Source organism: Semicossyphus pulcher, unplaced genomic scaffold (assembly GCF_022749685.1).
Source record: "Semicossyphus pulcher isolate SPU_LCO1_2020_fin unplaced genomic scaffold, fSemPul1.0.p SCAF_13, whole genome shotgun sequence".
Lineage (NCBI taxonomy): Eukaryota > Metazoa > Chordata > Actinopteri > Labriformes > Labridae > Semicossyphus > Semicossyphus pulcher.
In genome coordinates, this window is record NW_027211637.1 from 20,512,991 (window position 1) to 20,532,409 (window position 19,419).

Sequence of the window (19,419 nt, forward strand, 5' to 3'; positions counted from 1 at the left end):
CATAACACGTTCTTAGCTACTTAAAAAGGATTATTTATTTCCAGACATGGAAAGTAGTTCCAAATAAAACTGTGGACCGTGAAGTCTGCGTACTGCCGAGAGAAACAAACACATTTCTGCTCCAAAATTAAATTGCCATTTCTCAGCTTTAAGCACCACGAACAGAGCTTTTCCTACAGCGCCACCATCAACATTTCCATTTGTGTAACACTTTTGTTTATGAGCAAATACAGTGATAATGTTACCATGCTAACACCATAGACTGTGTGAAAGGATGGAAGACATGACAGCTCCCTAAAAGTGAAGCCTAAAAATCTCTATCGCCCCCTGCTGACTGACTGCAGTATGGGTCATAAAGCCCGCCTCTTCCATGTTAACAGATGGGACATGAGTCAAACTATAAAATCAGAATACATGTCAAATAAATGTTTCTCAAACATGGTTTCTGTCATTATAGTTAGTTATCATCATGCTGATTTATGTCCAAGTGTTAATTTTTCGGAAAAGTTTATTTTTAATTAGTTATTTGATGCTGTCAAAAGGATGATTGACAGCCGATCTGTTCCAGATTAGCAGAGTAGAGGAGGAACGGCGAGAGGAGACGTAACTAAAACAATCACTACAGTAACTGAAGTTTACATATCTGTGAACGTCTGCTTCAGACCAACACAAGAAGCTGTTTTGCTGTTAAACACGCCGACGTGTGGGATGTGTAGATCTTTGCTGTTTTTTTCCCGGCAAGTTAAGTGTGTGTTTTGGTTAGCGGAAGTGGCTACGGCTCCACCTGCCGATCTCTACTCTCTTGGCTCAAAATGACGTCACCATTGCAAGATGGCAGCGCCCTTCATGGGCCCGATTTTGGCTTCAATTTTGTACAATGAGAGCAGATGGAGATGCGTCGTCCATCTATATATACAGTCATTGGCTAACACGCTAAATAAGGATCAGTGAACATGGTAAACCTGCCTCACATCAGCCTGTTAGCAGTGTTATTTTGAGTATGTTGTTATATATGCTGCTTGCGTTTAGCTCAAATCGCCACTGTGCTGAAGTACTGCAGAGTTGTTAGCATTTAATCAAGAGAGAGCAGACAAAAAGAACATCCGACCTATGCCCTGGTTGTCCGGAGAAAAGCTCCCTGCTTCACCTGTGATCCAGCACAAGTGTTTTTTTACATGAATGAATAGAATCCAACCAAAGAGTGTCATGTTTTCTTCTCCTTTCAGGACAGCGACCTGCTGACCTTTAACATCTCGGCCCATCACTCTTGGTGGAGCGAACACGGGCCGGGCTGCGTGAGGAGAGAGATGCCACAGGCTCCGGGGGTCCGCACCACGGAGAGCCACTCCTACATCAGCGTCATGGGCTGCCTCATGGACTACCAGTACATCGAGGTGGTGCACAGCGGCACGCAGATTCTTATGGCTGTAAGTACAAGTTTGCAATTCTGACTGTCTAGACCTCATTCACATGCAGATACGCACTCAGCGTGGGATCCTTGTACGTGAAAGGTGAACATGACAGAAAGGAAGGTGACGCTTTTGTTTCCCGTCAAACGTTTTTCTCGATATAATTCAACGGCGCTCTTTTATTTTGTCTATCGCGGCCTCCCTTCCTCTCCCCCGGCCGCTGAATGAAAAATTGATCTGTTGTTTTGTCTGGCGGCGACTCAGACCTGCCAGCTGCTAACAGGTTACTCAAACACTGGAAGGACTGTTATTGTCCTCTTTCTACGGCTCCGTATGAAAACACGAGAAACTCACATCCTGCCAGCATGCACATTTGCACACACTCATGTACGACTCACTAACCTCTCATTGGACGGGGGCCAGGACACTCTTTCAGCTGCCAGCGCAGCAGGTACTTGGGTTCAGACATGCACATTACACACATTTACTCACAGTAGCAATCACTTACACACACCTTGACTCTTACCTTTTTTTTGTCACACTCATTTTCATTTTAGTACTCGTGGAGTGGATGTAATGGTGTCAGCAGCTTCATCATTCATCCTTCATTGGGTCCAGAGTCATGTTGGTTTCCATCTAATCTCGGACTAATTTACACCTGGAGGAGCTCAGTGAATGTAGCTAACTACCTGGTAGATTAGAAAGTAGCAGAGTTGGGAAGCGCTGGATCGTACCATTCATCCTACACCCCCATGGAGAAAGCTAATAAAACGGCTGACCTCTCTTAATAGCCCCAACTCTCTCACTGAACCTCATTAGCCTCTGCTCTACAGGCAGTGAATTCCTGAAATTACATCGAATGTTACTTCTTTATATGAGATGGAAACACCTTTCCTGTGTTTTTTTTTTACGTGGTTTTGTCCAACCAAGCATTCAAAGGCGACGTGAGAGCAGGAGGAGGGCAATCGGTACTGAAATCCTTGTAGTCTGGCTGAAAGCAGAGAATTCAGGAAGAAAAAAGAACAAACTGTGGATGAAGCGGTGGAGACGGCGTTAACATGGGCTCTGCATGTTGCTTTATGCTCCTCGTTTGCTTTTGTCACCATGGCTGCGGTTGTTGTGCTTCCTTCTTCAGTTAGCTTGCTTCCCCATTGGCTATTGTTGGCTGACCGCTGGGGTCAGCCCTACACATGGGTTTGTATGTGACTGAGTAACTGACTGACTGAATGAGTGAGTGAGCGATGGTACTTTCACAGCCGTAGAGAGAGAGAGAGTTGCGACATTGCAATGGCGGATCATGGAGCATATTGGACCTCCAGTGATGCGATTCTCTGTCTGTATGGCTCTGGATACTTTGTTCGGGGAGTAGGCGGGGCTGCTCCTCCGCTGCTCGTCTGCAGCGCGCACCTGCTTTCAAACACGTTGTCATCGGCCTCATAAGGACAGTCCTTGGAACACAATGCCCACAAAAGTGCAAGTTGACCTGATGCGGTCAGCCACACACTCGGTTTTGGCCCAGTCTTGTGTCATTCCACGTGACAATCCACAGACTGCGTGTGCCCGGCTCTCATCGGGGTTCCTGCCACACACCAGGATAACGGATTGTAAATATTATAAATATTTACAATTTGATTTACGATTTCGGTGCGGCCACGACGGCCTTTCCGAGCAGATCGGGGGAAGTAGAAACCACTCTTAGCATCCCTCACACCACAGCAGGGTTCTTTTTGGCAGCGACTTTAGATTCAGTCTCAGTCTTAGTCTTCAGACAAAAATCTTTTTAGATTTAGTCACATTTGAGTCATTTTTACCCTTTATAGCTTTAGTCGACGAAAACTCAAAACATTTTAGTCCAGTTTTAGTCAATAAAAAGTCATCACATTTTAGTCATTACTTTTAATCAAAACATTTTCTCTCTTGAGAAAATATGACCCCCCCTCCCCCTCCAGTGTCCTCCTTCTCTTTTTGACCTGTTTGCTTCAGGTAAAATTAAGACTTTCAGCAGAACATCCATACAGTAAACGGACGATGAAGACACCGCATCTAAAGATTACCCTTCTCATTTAACAGACAGCCAGTGAGCGCTCCTTTCTGTGCTGAAGAAGCGGCAAATGACGCGGAAAACGCCCCTTTTTCTCTCAGTGTGTGCAGAGCCTGAAGCAGAAAGCCTGAGCGACACAGAGAAAGTTCACAACCACCTTTGGATACCTGTTACTAAGTTACAGGGATGCATTGCTTGTATTTTGACAGATTAGACGCACAGTAGAGGAAAGTATGCATTTTGAATATCCGACAGCACACCGCTAACATTTCAGTCCTATCTCGTTAACGAAAACAAAACATTTGTGTCGTTTTTTTTAAGCAACAATCTATTTTTACGTCTCATCTTCGTCATGGAAAATAGATCATTGACGAACATTTTTCGTCATTATTCTCGTTAATGAAATTAACACTGCACCACAGGGACATCTGACAAGATAATCTTTAGAACCATGAAAAAATCGGGCCCAAAATCGGCCTGATCATCTTGTAGTGTGAACCCGGCTTCAGGAAAATGGAGTCCTCTCTTGGTTTGGTTTGTCCCGTCTCTTCTATAGTGGAGAAAGAGGCCCAGGCACAAAAAGAGAGACAAAGGGAAACATGAAAAAAAAGGAAGTGGGTGTCCCTTTGTCTTTGTTACAGGGGTTTCAAGGTCGCCGTGAGAGGCCATTAAATATTTAGTTTGAGCTCCAAGGAGCATGTTTCATTAAGATGAAAAATGTGGACTCATTGGCCAGACGTCATTGTCATCTCTGCTCAGATTCATCACCAGCTGAAAGGAATCCATTCAGAAGTGAAGCTTCGGATTTGTTAAAGTCAGCCTTGTGTTGTTGATATCGCCGCTACAGGCAACATGCAGTCAAGAAGTAACTTCAAGGTTTAAAGGATGAGCTTGAAGTGGAGCAACCTTTTCAAACCGGGGTCATGTATTATTCAGCGATCCATCACTAAGGGGAATATTCTGCTCAATGTCTGCCCTTATCCTATTCTTTGCTGCCTTCCAACTCACCCATCCATCCGACAATACATATTGCATTTGAGTGGCTTTGCTTTTCTGCTGCTGTCATAAAAATAACCATTTCCCCCTTTCTGTGTAGTCTGCAGAAAATCCACACACACACTTTTTTTTACCCCCTCTTTTTATCCTCCCATCATCCTGTCTTCTTCTTTTATTTTATTTTTTTCCCGCGCGCAGCCTCCGCTCTTAAATAAAACAGTCGAGTCTGAGAAAACATCTCCGGTGAGACGGAGGGTAGTTAGAAAGAAAGGTACGAGAGAAGAGAAGAAATACGGAGCAATATGTGATATTCGGTTTACATCTGTAGACATAACTCATACGCGCTAAAGGGAGCTGTGAGGGATGTCAGAGGGTTGTCAGGGCTGCTCGTAAACCAGCTAAAGAAAGTGCTCACGCTCTCTCTCTCTCTCACACACACACAGATATCGTATCATTTAGTGGAGGTTATTGCTGCCACAGGCAATGCTTTCTTCTGCTGCCTCTCTATTCCCTGGAAACCTGCATTGGGGGGGATTGTGGGGAAGTTGATAATGGGAGAAAGCGGCGCCCTGCGTCACTCTCTCTTTCCATTGCTCATTTCCTCCCTTTTTTCCATCTCTCTCTTCCTGTCCCCTTTTCCTGCCCTGATCTCACCCTGTTTGACCTCAACCTCGATCAAACTCTCTCAACTTTTATGACAAAAATGGAATGCACTTCTTTCTTGTCCTGTTTTATGTGGAGGTTAGACGGCCGTGCATGTGCTGCTTGTTCAGCGCCAGAGGCCATGGCACTGTGGGAAACGAGTAACAGCCCCTGGATGATTACAAGCCCCCTCCCTCCCTCCCTACCCAGCAGGCCCTGTGTGGTCAGACCCCTGTGATTATACCTTGAGGCTATGGTGGCCTGTAGGCTTGTATGTAGGTTTCGCGGCTCAGTCCAGCTGCATGAAAACAGCATGGCCGCACCCCGACCTATCCACCCCCTCAATCATCCAAAAGGTCAGGGTGCTCGCTTTGTGAGTCCATTAGTCCGTGTTGTGTTGCCAAACTCTCATGCCAGCTCCAATGTTGTGACTTTCTTTCCGTCTGCGTGCATGCTGCACAGATCTTTGATGTTCTCTATTTGAAGTCCAGCATCTTGTCCAGAATCTGCCGCACATTGTCTTGTACAATAAAAGCCCCTCTGCAGTGTGTCGGCGCTGACATTGCTTTGTAACTGCTCTGTAAGTTTTACAGCATTTGCTTCAAAGGATTATAAAGATCCCCGGATTAAAAGCCTGACGCTGCAGCAGTGAGCACTTATTAGGGCCTGCTGGTTGCAGGGTGGAGAAGAGAGAGACCCCGAGTCCAGAGGAGAGAATTAGTCTCCAGCAGGCCACTGAATATTGTGTCAGGCTACTCGCCGAACATCATACAAACACGACTCGCTGCCCGACATCGTACTTCAAAGGCCGTCTCCGCCGAGAGCTTTAATTGTTAATCTGTTTGGAAGCGAAATGGATTTTGCCCAGATTAATTTTCCTCTAATATTTGGTCTTTTTAAAACTTCTGAGAGCGAGCGCAGAGGAGGACTCGGGAAGTGAAAAACAAGCAATATTCAAATAGTGAAACTTCTCTAGTGGCATGCTTGTTTTTCTTGTTGCTTGTGGAGTGTGAGCCGGTTGTCTGCTGTGTTATTTACCTTCTTGTTTTGCCTCTTTTTCCATTTATTTTCTTGGACCAGAGCGCCTTCACAGACCTCATGTAAAATCCTCTGCATGTGAAGACCAAACAGTTTGTATTCCCCTTGTGTTTGTGTGTCGTGTTTACGTGATGCAGAAGATGCAAATCAGCACTATACACGCTGAACAACCCCACGCGGTCCACTGAAAGCTGTATAGATCTCTGTGTGTGTGTGTGTGTGCGTGTGTGTGCGTGTGTGTTGTAGAGAGAGAACAGGTGGATGAGGTCTCTGCAGTCCCTATCTCATCATGTTTTGTCATTAAACATGCAGCTGCCTACACACACACACACAAGCGCACACATCTAATTTTGAGCAGAGAAGCCTGTGCCTTTTTGTCAGGCAGACTGTCCTGTGTAATTAACCTACAAGACACCTGCACCACCCCCCTCCCTCCCTCCCTCCCTCTCTCTCTCCCTCTCTCTCGCCCATGTGATCTATTTTACCTACAAATTCCTTTCATTATAGTACACGGAGCGCATTCTCTCCTGACACTGAGCCGCAATCAATAGTTTGTTAATTGGCTCGTAGATGGACTCCGATATCCATCACCGCACACACATGTGCGCAGGCTGCGGACGGGACGCGTCTCTGAATTCATCTGGATGTTGAAAAAAAACAACCGACATTATTAAATTATTGATTATTTTTGAGTAACTTTCTTATATAAGTCGCCAAGGACATTACTAACAACAAAAGAAGGCCTTTCTCATTTTCTCAGCCCCCAGAGGTTGATTGTTTTGTCCAATAAACCATCAAGAAATGAAAGAGAATTTAATTTACTATTCAATAAAACAGAGCGAAACCAAGTGTCTGTCCATCACTGCGATCCAGACTAGGGATGGGCATTTCCAGGAATCTTAATATTCAAATATGCGAACGAGTAATTGAGTACTGCAAATTATATTTAAAAAAACACACACATCGGACACGGACCTCCCGGCCCGGAAATAGTAGGCTATATGCCTGTAAGAGAACATTCCTATCAAACACTTTTACATTAATGTAAATTAATTGCCAACAATGGAAAGCAAGTGCAATTTCAAATGCATTGAACAACCCTAACAGGCCCTTCACTTAACGCTGTAACATTCTGTTGTCAAACGCCACAGCGGTAGTGGACTGTAGGGACTTCTGTTCTGTGTAGCTTCACACATAACTAATTTTTTCCACTCTCGTAGCTGTGGCGGTGGTTTGTACTCCGGCTCCACAAACCATCAGCTCACAAAGCCTTCTCCTTCCACAACACTTAATGGGAGCAAATATCTCCAGTCACCATGTTCGTTGTTAGCAGGCTAATCTTCTCCGCTCTGGTGTCGCGACAACGACGTGTGCTAACAGGGCTAAGCAAATGATGTGATTCGAGACTACCTGTTGTCTGTCTCCGCTGGCTTCTCCTTGTGCTTTAAGCGCGTGTGGTTAAGCATCAAACTATTTCTATGATATACAAGTTTAACACCACATATATTGCACAGCATGTTATCGTTATTTTTTGTCAGAGTACTTCCAGACATCACTTTTCCTGGTCGCGGCTGACATGGTGCATGTAACTACTCTAGCCGAAAACAACCAGACAATTATATTTCATCCAAATACCTCCCTGGATTGCCATGATATGTTGTACTAACATTCATGCTCCCAAGAGGATGAATCCCACTGACTTTGGTGAACACCTGGCTTTTCCTCTGGGGCCACCAGCAGGTCAAATCCTTCATTTATCCAGTGTTACATCTCAAGATCTACCTTAGAGATTGGCACCCGATTTTATTACACAGTCACGGTTCATGACGGGTGATCCTTTTGACTGAAAAACTAAACTGGAAAGTTTTGGGTTCGATCCCTGACTGCTACAGTCCACATGTTGAAGTGTCCTTGGGCAAGATGCTGAACCCCAAATGCTCCCAAAGGCCTTCGCGCGTATGAACAAATAGATCCTGATTGGAGAAAGCCTTTGCCATCACTGTGTGAATGTCGGTGTGGATGGGTGATAAACAATTATGATTATTAATTAAATCAATATATTTTCAGAAAATTGATTTATTAACTACCAACTTATTAATTAACAAGGTATTTAGGATTATTAAAGTCTTAAGTCGTACAAAAACTGCACTATAAACCTGTCTTATTGTAGGTGTAACAGAGAAAAGTGCACTCTCCTCATAATGAAAAAGAGTCATGTTTAATGGACTCCTGCGTGTGAGTGATTGTGCTTTGTCAGTGGTGATTGTGTGTCTTTCTGGACTGGCACATTCAGTATTAACCTGACCTTCATTAGCCTATGTAAATACAAGTAACCTTCCTTTCTGGCTCCGCAGCTGGCCTGCTTCTCACTCACTCACACACACATGAACGCTGGAGCCTTGAACTCTCCTCCGCCCTCATTATCCGAGGGAGAGAAAAAAACATAGATAATGCTGAACTATCACAAATACCCCCTTTTAGCTTCCTCCACATCAGAGTACATAGTAAATGAAGGGGCCCACTGGAGGACAGCTCTGCTTTTGATGTTTTTCCACATCCGGGGCTGAACTTTTCGTGCCCGACTTTCTGCCTCCTCGCTTCCTCCTGTCAGTTTTCCAGATAGCAGTTTACTGCTCGACAACCTGCAGTAGGAGGAGAGAGGACAGCGAGAGGGTGACAGCTTCGGCTTCGCTAAAAACAAGGGCACATAGTTAGAGAGCGTAAAAAAAAAGTGCAAGGAAAACTGAATGAATGGCAGCCAAGCGAGTTAGCTTAAGTGTGGCACGTCTTAAAAGACAGTCTGAGATCAAGCCTCTGAGGACATGCGGGGCTTTACGAGCTTAATTAATTTGACATTAGTCTCTAAAATGATCCCTGAACTCTTGAAGTGACAGGACGAAGTCAGAGCTCGGGTTGTGTGTGTGTGTGGATTAATGAACGTGATTTACGACCATTTAATATGCAAGGATGTATACGTGCAATTGTCACTTTTTATCGAGGACGCTGACCTATATCGGCTAAGGACAGCGATGCCTCCAGCGAGAGGCGGGCAAGTGCTCACTCCTCTGATCGAATTAGCTCGCTGTACATCACGTTAAATGTAGCGAAGCCATAGGAAAGAAAGCCGGGGGACAAATCAGTTTAAGATCATCTCAACATTAAAAGCAAACGTGTAGATTTAATCCCTCATTGAGCTTCCAAGGTTTGGCATTTATATCCTTAACTCCGCATCGTGTGAGATGCCGCATGGTTTCCCTGCCTCTGCTGTGACACGTTGTCTGCACTATGTTTAATTCAATCCCAGACCACAGCAGCATTCAGTCCCCCTTTATGAAAATTAAACAAATGTGCACCCAAGCACGTGAGTACACGCTTTGTGCGCACGTTTACACACGCGGACACAATGCAGTTGCAAACAGGGTGTGCCCCCCTGCTGTTAACACCATCTTGTGTTTGACACTGGCTTTTTTTTTTTACGTATGCTAATTCACCTCCATTTCCCCGCCACCGTAATGGACGGGGTGAGACCAGCAATTACACAGTGGAGAGAGAGAGAGAAGCGGAGAGAGGGTTATGTATCTTATCGAGCCCACACAGGCACAGAGCCATTTTCACCTGAGTTTCATTCATAAATAAAACATTTCATCTACATGTGGATGAAGTTCAGTAAAAGCTGAATGTATTCCAGGCATGAAAAATACAATAAAACCCAAATGATAAGAGAGGAAATACCTGCAAACTGCACGTCAGCTTTGTTGCTGTTATGATTGCGGCGGCCAAGTTAAGTTATAGGTTGAGTGTATGTTGTATAAATAGCCACCGTCACACACAGGCCGCCCCTCCCTCCTGGGTTTTGTGTTTGTGTACCCAGTGTGCGAGGAGGGCAGCGGGCCCGACGCTGCTTTAATTGGCATGGCAGAGTGCCAACTGATGGATGGATGTCTGGGCGGAGAGAGAGACTGTCTCTCAGTGTCTGTCTCGGAGTCGATGACAGCCATCTGCCAGTTCCTCGGGCTATTCTCAGCTCTGTGTCAGCGGGCGGAGAGTCACTTGTGAGCTCGCGCTGTTAGTTTATGGTGTGTTTGTGCGTTTGAGCCGCTGTATGTATCAACTCGGAAAGCATTGTAAACACAGAAGAGCCGCGAACACAACTAGGACACCTTTTTATGTCGGTTGCTTCATAGTTCCTCTTGTCAAATGTCTGAAAAGATTCCTTCATCACAGCAACTGTTAGATCATTTTCTATCAAATAATCAGCTGATCTTTCCAGCTCACTAAGTGCTGTTCTTTGCACGGTGTCACTTCATCTGCACGTCTCTGATGGCGAGCGACTGTGGCTCTTTTCCAGATGTTCCGTGTGATCTTTCTCGTCATCAAAGCAAACACGCAGCTGTTTATCAGCCGCACGCTGCCAGCTCTGCGGAGTCTAACCCCTCTCTCCTGTTGTGCTTGTGTGTTCACAGCTCCTGGGCTTCGTGTACGCCTGTTACGTCGTCAGCGCCATCACCGAGGAGGAGGACAGCTGTGAGTCGTTTAACCTCACCCTCACGCACACACACACAGAATCATTCTTAAAACAGAGCATTGCAACCGTTAATGAATCACACCCAGACAAAAAGTCCCGAGTTGAGAAGCTACATCTTTCTCCATCTCCCTCTCCTCCTATCCAACCCCACACTGTCGCCGCTCCAGCTCTCCTCCCCCACGCCAGCTGGGCCCCCTCTCTTTCTCCCTCCAGAACCAAAGGAGCCATGTGTTCCCTCTCCAGACCTCCTTCAGCCCATTCTTTCCCTTCTCTTTCAGCGTGCGCTCGTCGCCTCGTCTCCCCTCATCGTCGCTCTGTGTGGTCCTTTAATGTACTCTCGCTTTCACTTTTCTCACTTTCTTCTCTCCATGTGCCCCTTGTTTGTCGTTCCAGCTGTCTGTTGCCTGGCTGGGTGTGTGTGTGTGTGTGTGTGTGTTTATGCAGCAGGATTGAACCTCCCCCACTCTCTTATACACACACACACACCTTTCTTCATCATGCATCCTTCTTCTAAACAGGCTCCTTAGTGTCTTATCTCTACTTACTTTAGCACGTATGCTAGCCTGTGTTAAACCTTTACAATGGAGTCAAATGAGCTCAGGACCTAGCCTTTAAGCTAACCCTTTCCTAACGCGGGCAGAGAGCGAGTTAAGGTTGTGGGAAAAGGCGACGGGGGAGCCGTGAAATGAGTCATAAGAGAAGAGACACTTTTGATAAATGACTCAGCTGCTGTGACCTCATAGGCAGCAGGTCAGAGGTCAGAGTGGAGGTTAGCCAACCAGAGGGCAGGAAGCATTTGATCTAAGGGTCGGTGGGAGTCATAAATATCTGATCGGCGCTGCAGTTGCTCTCCAGCGTGCATAGCGATGTCCACATGCGTGAGAATTCATTCCTTTACATCGTTTGGCCTTGGTACATTTTAGCTCTCTCTGCGAGGATTAGCTAAGATTAAGTCGAGCGTTCATACGCGCTGTATGCGCTCGTTAGGATGCTAATTATAGAGCCAGGTGTAATCATGTAAGTCTCTTTTGTAGGCAGCCAAAACTCTTATTTAATTGGAGTGATGAGCAAAGCACTACATGCACTAATTCCCTCTTAAACAGCCGACTCCTGTGATTTAGGTGGTTTCTGTGTGTGCCTGCTATAGAAGTCAAAGCAGTCACATACCAGAGATTCACTGGCTGTAAGTGGTTAGAATCACTACCCAGCTAACCCCCCCCCCCTCAGTACCGGGCAGTACCACTTAATCAGCAGTCACCCTTAAGTAATCCCAGGAGGGCAATACCAATCCAGCACAAATGGAAAGAGTTTCCAACCTCGACAACTTTTCCTTTTCCGTTTGTTTTTGTAACTCCGTTCGTTCCCCCCTGTGTGGACTGTTGCGACAAACTGTGTTTGTTTAAGCTCGTAGCGGAGGGTCATCCACACTCAAACTCAGAGATAACACAGCAAAGGGAGCAGTAGGGAAAGGTTGGTTTAAAGAAACTTGGGGTGAAAGCAGAACATGCTGTTATTTTTTATTGGTTTAATTATCGTGTTGTTCTCCTCTGATCCTCGCTGTGCGGGAGGAAAGCGCTTCTACATCCCTTCCAACTGCTAGCTCTTTGTTATTGTAATCAGCCCTTTGCCTGCGCACACACATACACGTGTATTTGGACATGCAGACACAGGTGCACAGAAACACACACACACTCTCACAGCAACACAGCCAAGGCACTTTGCTGCTCTCATTTCCCCCTCTCATTTGATGTGTAGATTAAAGCCGGTCTCCCTGGCTGCCTCAGCATCTCTCCTCCTACTCAGAACTTTTCCTCTCCTCTCGCAGGCTTTATTTCTGCTCCCATTTCTTCACATAGATGGAATCATCATGTATCAGAATCCAATTTCTGTGTGTTTAAGGAATCTCTCTGTCTCCTCTCCCATCGAAGCTTTAATGAGGTGTGCTTGTAAAAGTTAGAGGTCTCCGGTCACTCGTCGTGTCGGCCTCATTAAGCGGCTTGCCGGTCAATAACTTCCACAGTTGATTGCGTCTCGCCAAGAGGAGGAAAGGTGGGTCGAATCCTCAGGAGGAAGAGAGGGAAAGGTGGAAAGGGGAGTATATGAGGCGAGCAAAGGGAGAGGTTGCTGAGGAGGGGGGAAGAAAGGAGAATGAGGCAAAAATGCAAGAACAAACAAGACGGGCTTTTTACCAATAAAGAGATAAGACAGGAATTCCTCTCACGCCGAGCACTCTCTCTCTATCTCAAGGGAGACGGGCGAGTTAGATTTGAGTGCTCAAGCTTGCGTAAAAAATAGCGGAAAGAAACACACACATGCACGCACACGCTCGCAAGAAGCAAAGGAGGCAAAATGGGCAGAATAACAAGCATCATATACTATCAGCTCAGGGTTTGACACGGCTCTCAGGCTTTATTACTGATACTGAGTGTGTGTGTGTCAGATCCCCCTTCCTCTCATCTCTCCTGTACCTGCATACATCCTGTATTTGTGTAGTAGTGTGTTTGTGTGTGTGAATTTGTTACACAGTTATCGGTGGTGAGCAGACGCACCGACCGAGTGAGTGGTGGGGAAAATCCTCTTTGTAAAGTAGGTCATGGAGTTAGAAGCCTAGCGCCGGGATAAGCTCGCTTTAGCATGTCTGCTAATTATGCTGCCGCCCTCTGTGCTGAGTCACATCCCCAGAAAATCCTCCGCAGCAGACAGAGGAGCTGGAGGGCTGGATGGATGTCTGGGTGGCAGCAGGGTGTCCTCAGGTTGGAGAAAAGGGAGGGAAGGTCACAACATCAAAAAAAAAGCCTCATCTTGATTTTATGTTATCACTTCAGATGGTCGTGAATGTGTCCGCTTCATGCCACCGTATGAAAAGCACAGGTGTAAATAATTGAATGAATGATGGCTGGATTCCATTTAGCTGCTTAGATTTCAGCGTCCTCCTATTGTTCATGTTGGCTCGCTGTCACACGTACTGTGTCTCAATTCAGGGGCCGATCCTTCAAAGGCTGCATTTGAAGACGGATTGTGTCATGGTGGCAGGACAAGGCTGTCCCATTTCGAAGGCCCCCTTCAAATGCGGCCAAGAAATTCTGCCTTTTTCTCCCATAATTGGAGAATGCGTTGAGGGAATCGTTTTTTGGCCCAACCTGTCCCAAGATACATTGCACATTGATTTTTTTCTAAAGTGGCCTGAGATGCATTGCACGCTGGCAGGAAGCATGTTCATTTCCTATAATAAATGGTAAAACAAACAAACAAAACCTCTGGCTTTCCCCACAATATTGCTGTTTAGTATCCTGTGTGCATGTCGTACCCTCTCTCTCTCCTCTGTTTTCTGTCTAACTTTGCCTCCATAAAAAAACCCTCAAATTATCTTCTAAAAACAATGAAAAAATGACTCAGTTTCCACCAGCTGTGTTTTTATTAGGGTAATCAAATAACCCATCTCAAAGTACTTAAAAATGTCACTTGTGGCTGGTCGTAAATAACTACCTCTAAATATCAATTGAGTGACATTTATTTCCAACGCCTGTGTGTAATGTATATCAAAATGTTAAAACGTAAGATTGCACCAGAAAAACTACAATCCCATCATTCTCATTTGTCAAAAAGATATGTCTGATACTATTATTTAAAGCCCCCCTCCAGTGAAAATCAAGTGTTTAACCTTATAAACATCTCAATGTGGTGTTCTTCATGTGCTACAAGACATATCAGGGACAACATGAGCAGTCATCTCCACGGCTGGACCTGTCTGCTTTTAAACTGCAGTGTACCAAGGACAGGCTGAACAACACGTTTTCAGATTGGCAGGTTTGAGACGTCACAAACCTAAGGAGCCAATCCCGTTAATGGACGGGGTGACGCTATGCATATCATTATGTGCAACCACTTCGGCGGTGCGCGAGCCAGCTGTAACCGCTACTAACGTTAACGTTACTGCTACTAATTACTACATTTCAAGCGAGCCAAGTTTGAAGAAGTTGCCACTAAACGATGGCAGAGACGTGTTGTGTTTGCAGCTGTAGTTTTACGAAAGCAGAAACGTGGCACATAGTGGGCGGGGACGATGCAGATTCTGGAGTTTTTAACGAGGGAGAAGGAGGAGATGTCTTATTACAATTTATTAGTTTATATATATATATGTAAAACGTGACTGGAGCTGGCCTTCTGTCACACTGCTTTATTTGTTGATATTTGTCTAATGAAAGCGTCTAATAGTCTCCTCACAGGTGTTTTCACTTGCTGCCTAATTAGCACCAGCCTGTACAGACAGGGCTTGATTGACAGCTCCCCTCACTCCCTAGTTTTGTTGCACCTGTTGTTGCACATTTATCCTTCTTATTAGTACAGAGAGGTTGAATTTATGTCACTCCACCCAACACAACAAGACCCGGACAGACACAGATTATATTGATGGAGAGATATTAAACTGGGAGTTATTCTGAACAAAATAATAATAATAAAGAAACAAACACAGCGGGGTTATTTTCTGTACAGTTTTTATTGAAACATAATCCAGCCAGACAGACTCTCCAGAGGCTCTCCTGCTCTGTACCAACATTAAACCGTTTTTTTTTTTGCATGGATTATTAACTTTAAATATACTCTCAGTCAAACACACCTGAAGTTTTCATATGCAAAATAACGACTCATTTACTTTAAAGGCCGGTTAAGCTGTTTTATGCTCAGCCTGTATAGCAATGATGGCTGTGTAATGGTGTGTGAGGGCAGAGATGCAGTACCGCAAAGTGGAGCCAACTATGAAAAGCTCCCTTATATATCCAGTGCGTGTGAGGCCGAGCGAGAGAGAGAGAGAGAGAGTGCAGCTGTGTATTGTATCTCACCCCTCACAGCTCGTCTCGGCTGTGAAGTCTTGAACTGTCTGCCCTTTATCTCTCCCTCTCTTTGTCTCTGCCCCGTCTCTCCTTGTTTTTCTCCATCTTCCTCACACTGCGCTCTTTTATCCTCACCCTGTTTTTCCCTCCTGGCTTTTTTCCTTTTATCTCTGTGTCTGTGTTTCTTTCTACTGTCCACACCAAACACACGCACACACACACACACACGGTTGCAGATGCAGCTCTGCTGTTGTTTGACTGTGAGTTTCTCTCCGGGTTCAGCACAGATCCTCTGATTTCAGCCGGTTTCCACTTAAACAGCAACATAACCGTCGAACATTGCTCCCAGCTTGTTTAGGGAGCACTACATAGATGCCTAAAGTATTGACCTACATACCTTTCATTTCTTGCGTGTGTCCACACAAGTTTAAAAATCAGCTTGCGCCGTCTTCCTGGAAGAAACTGAGCTCGCCATTTCAGTTTTTACAGGATCACACGCAGATCATCTGCCAATATCTGTTTCAAAGGCTGCTGTCAGCTGTAGAGAGGACAAATTGAATACACTGTGTCACGCTGTAAGTTTCCCTTTTTATTTTGATCATCTTTTGCCATCCACCATGGAAATGCCAAACGTTAGAGGAGCGCTTGGACCGTCTTCTAAGAGTGAAAAGGCCGTTTAAACATGCAGCTTTCCAACATTTCATCTAAGCAGCTTTTAACCCTCATTTTGTATGTGCTGTTTAAGCCTCAAACTCACCCGGAGGTATGCCACATTACAGGGAGATATAACCTTAACATAACATTTAATGACAAAAAACTCAGCTCTACTTCATTGTTCAGCGAGCTGCAGAGAAGATCCACATCAAGGTCAGAGTCAAACCAACGTGTGAGAAGATTAATGGGAAAGACGGTTCAGCAGTGGAGATGCAATTAACTGGCTGACATAGACTTCACAGTATGTAGGAGGGAGGGAGCACAGGGTTATAAATGTGATTTAAATAAGGTGCAACAGCTAATGTTTTGACACATTGGATGTCTTTATTAGAGTAAGAGCAGGGAGTGACACTCGGGGGCACCTGTTGAGGCTCCGACGCTCAGCTTTCAGACTTTGGATTTGCCGTTCCTGTGCCAATTATGAAAATGTGAAATGACTTTCCCTTCAATGCACAAGAAGCATGAGAGGAAATGTTCTATTAATTTTAAGACATCCTGTCATGAATGGAAATTTTGACCTATTTTTGGTGCAACCAGAAACCACCAAAGTCATTAGAATTCATCCTCAGGAGATCTTCAATCTGTGCCACATCTCACATCAATCCATCCGACAGTCATCAGGATGTTTCCCTCCCACACCAAACTTTTAAGTAGACAAACATGACGGATGGATCGACCGACAAGACGCCGCCTCTCCCCAGAGCTGCCAGTGTGTCTAAAAATGGCAGCCGTCATTATCATCCGACTGTATTCCTCAGCACAGTTTATCATGGCGGGGGGGGACGGGTCCCCACCTGCTTATAATGAGAAAATCACGGGTACAGAAAAGATCAGGGAAGAGGTCTTTGTGTGTCTGATGTGTGTGTGGAGATGAAATCCCGGGAAACCAGGACAGGGTCAGAGGAAAGGGACAGACCCCTCCCTCACACACGCACACCCAACACCCTGTGGCTGTCTCCGCTCATCCTGTCCAGCTATCAGTATTCAGCAGACCCCCTCTTATCAGGATGGAGCTGATTTGGCCGTACAGTAGTTTCCATGGCTGGCGTGTATGTTTTTCCCCCTTCAGCTGTTTGAACGCGGAAAGTAACACATCTGCCCATTTTTCTCTGCCGTCCTCTTCAGTGTTTGTTTGGTGTCTTTTTTTTCCCCCCCTGAATCGGCTTCAATCTCAGTCTCACATGATGTTTACAGAAGCTCCTGGCCTCTTCCACATGCACCCCTCAAGCCTAATCTCTTTGGCCCGCTGTCAGTCAGACCGACAAGCGTGACACGCCCCGTCCTCCCCCTCTCAGCCTTTGTGTCCCCTCAAGAGCCGCGAGCCTTTCCCTTCACCTCAGAACATTTCTGAATCTGTAAAAGGCACACAGCACTTTGGTCGGCAGCATCTCTCCCTTTCTCCCTCCACATAACACCCTTTGGCTTCGTCTGCACCTCGACAGAGTCCGAACTCTTAACTGAGGAAAAAAAACCGAGTTGAGCGTGGTGTGTTTGGGCTGAAGGTCACCTCTGTTTCTGAGCGATAAAAAAGGGCTGTTTTGACAGCTGGCCGGCTCTCACCTGCTCTGAGTTTCCCCCTCTGGCTGCAGGCAGATGCACAGATGTGAAAGTTTAAGCAGGGATGTTTTTTATTCCTTTTATTTGTTGACTTTTCAAAGTGAAACTTAACAACAAACACTTTAACTCTTCCCTTCAAGTCTACCTTTCAATCCCCCTGCATCCCACTTGTTCCCACTGCGTCTTTTGTTTCCATGTCACTTCTTATTTTAGCTCATGTTTTTCTGTCTTTTTATTTACTTCAGTGTCTTATTCTGTTGTTGTCTGTCTTTTGATTTACTCATAATTTATGTGTTGAATTCCTTTTGTTTTCAGTTGATTTTATTGGTGGATTTGACCCATTCCCACTCTACCATGTCAATGAGAAACCATCTCACCTCCTCTTAAAGCCCATGTACCTGTAAGTATGAATGAGCTGCCATGCCGTATGCGTACATGTCCTTGTGTGTTTATTCACATTCACAATCATCCCAAAAAATATTCAAAGTAATAGTTTTTAATTTGGGTTTAAGCTATTCTATTCTCTGCGTGTAATTGTTTCCTGTTGAAAGTTAAAGCTGTAATCCCTATGGCGATAAACGGTATTTACGGGAGCACACTTGTGTGTGACGTTTTTCCTCGCTGACGGTTGCTGTTTGCCTTCATCTGAGCGTCGAATTTGTTTCTTTTTCTTTGGATTTTCACTTATTTTTGAAGTTGTATCTGTAGTCATCGATCTTATCTTTGTTTGTTCAGCCATAGTACATTACTGTTTATTCGCAGACATTTGCAGAGACCGGAAGAACAGCCGCTTTACACACAAGTGTGTTTGTTGCTTTAGCTCCGCCCTCCCTCTCTGGCAGACCGACCACTGTTTGGTGATGGAAAACGTGTCACTAAAGCCACTTTCCCACTGGTCAAAAAACCTGCTAACCCTCAGCTCATTGCTTGGTAGGAAAGGTTACAATCAGCATTCAGACCCGGGTCAAATTACTGCAGTAGACCCAGGTAATTATCGCCTCAGCATTAATGGGAACACAAAACCTGTGCCGACATGCAAATCTCCGCCCCCTTTCCAGCACAATCATATGCTCCGCCTGTAACTTCTGCGACTCCTCGTCATCTCAGCTACAAATTCCGCCCGTCTCCCTCCAAGCAGCGCTCGAACATCGTTCCAAATTTGTCGGCGCCAAGTTTAATATACAGACTGAATGAGTAATAGAGTAATAGATAAAATAAAGACCTAACCACCGTAACATCTTCGCTGTTTATTAACCCTGTTTGGGCGAGTTGTGACGTCAGACGGTAACGCAGCAGAAAAGAGACCGCCAGGAGGATACTTCAGTGGCAATTTGAACAGAGACAATCGGCATCTATAAGCAGGTCTTCCCGGGTCTAAAAAGCCCGCGTCAACATGCTACATTTTGGTGGAAAAGGGTTATAACTGGGCGCTGCTTGTGATTTTTTTCCGCGAAAGTCGCACCAGACATCCAGTCCATAATACTGTAAATGCAAAGGCTTACATCAGTGGGCCATAGGCTCAATCACCGTTGTGTCCCCTCATTCGGCAATAGATAATCTTCCAGATAATTCCCCAAAAACTGCAAGAACTGATTTATGTGTTGACTAAATATCTAAACTCAAAGTGCAGAGCTTTTTGTTATTTCATCCGGATCAAGAAGGTTA

The 19,419-nt window shown here is 45.3% G+C and overlaps 1 protein-coding gene across 2 annotated transcripts in view; it reads left to right on the top strand.

Annotated features, from left to right (window-relative positions):
• The window catches only part of nkain4 (sodium/potassium transporting ATPase interacting 4), a 42,965-nt gene that overhangs the window by 22,941 nt on the left and 605 nt on the right, over positions 1-19,419 (top strand). The window contains exons 4-6 of one of the 2 annotated variants that reach the window (XM_069659939.1): positions 1,227-1,427; positions 10,590-10,650; positions 18,070-18,154. In XM_069659939.1, the coding sequence (XP_069516040.1) occupies positions 1,227-1,427; positions 10,590-10,650; positions 18,070-18,154 (347 nt within the window). The remainder of the gene's footprint in view (positions 1-1,226; positions 1,428-10,589; positions 10,651-18,069; positions 18,155-19,419) is intronic. The other variant, XM_069659940.1, reaches the window with a different exon arrangement.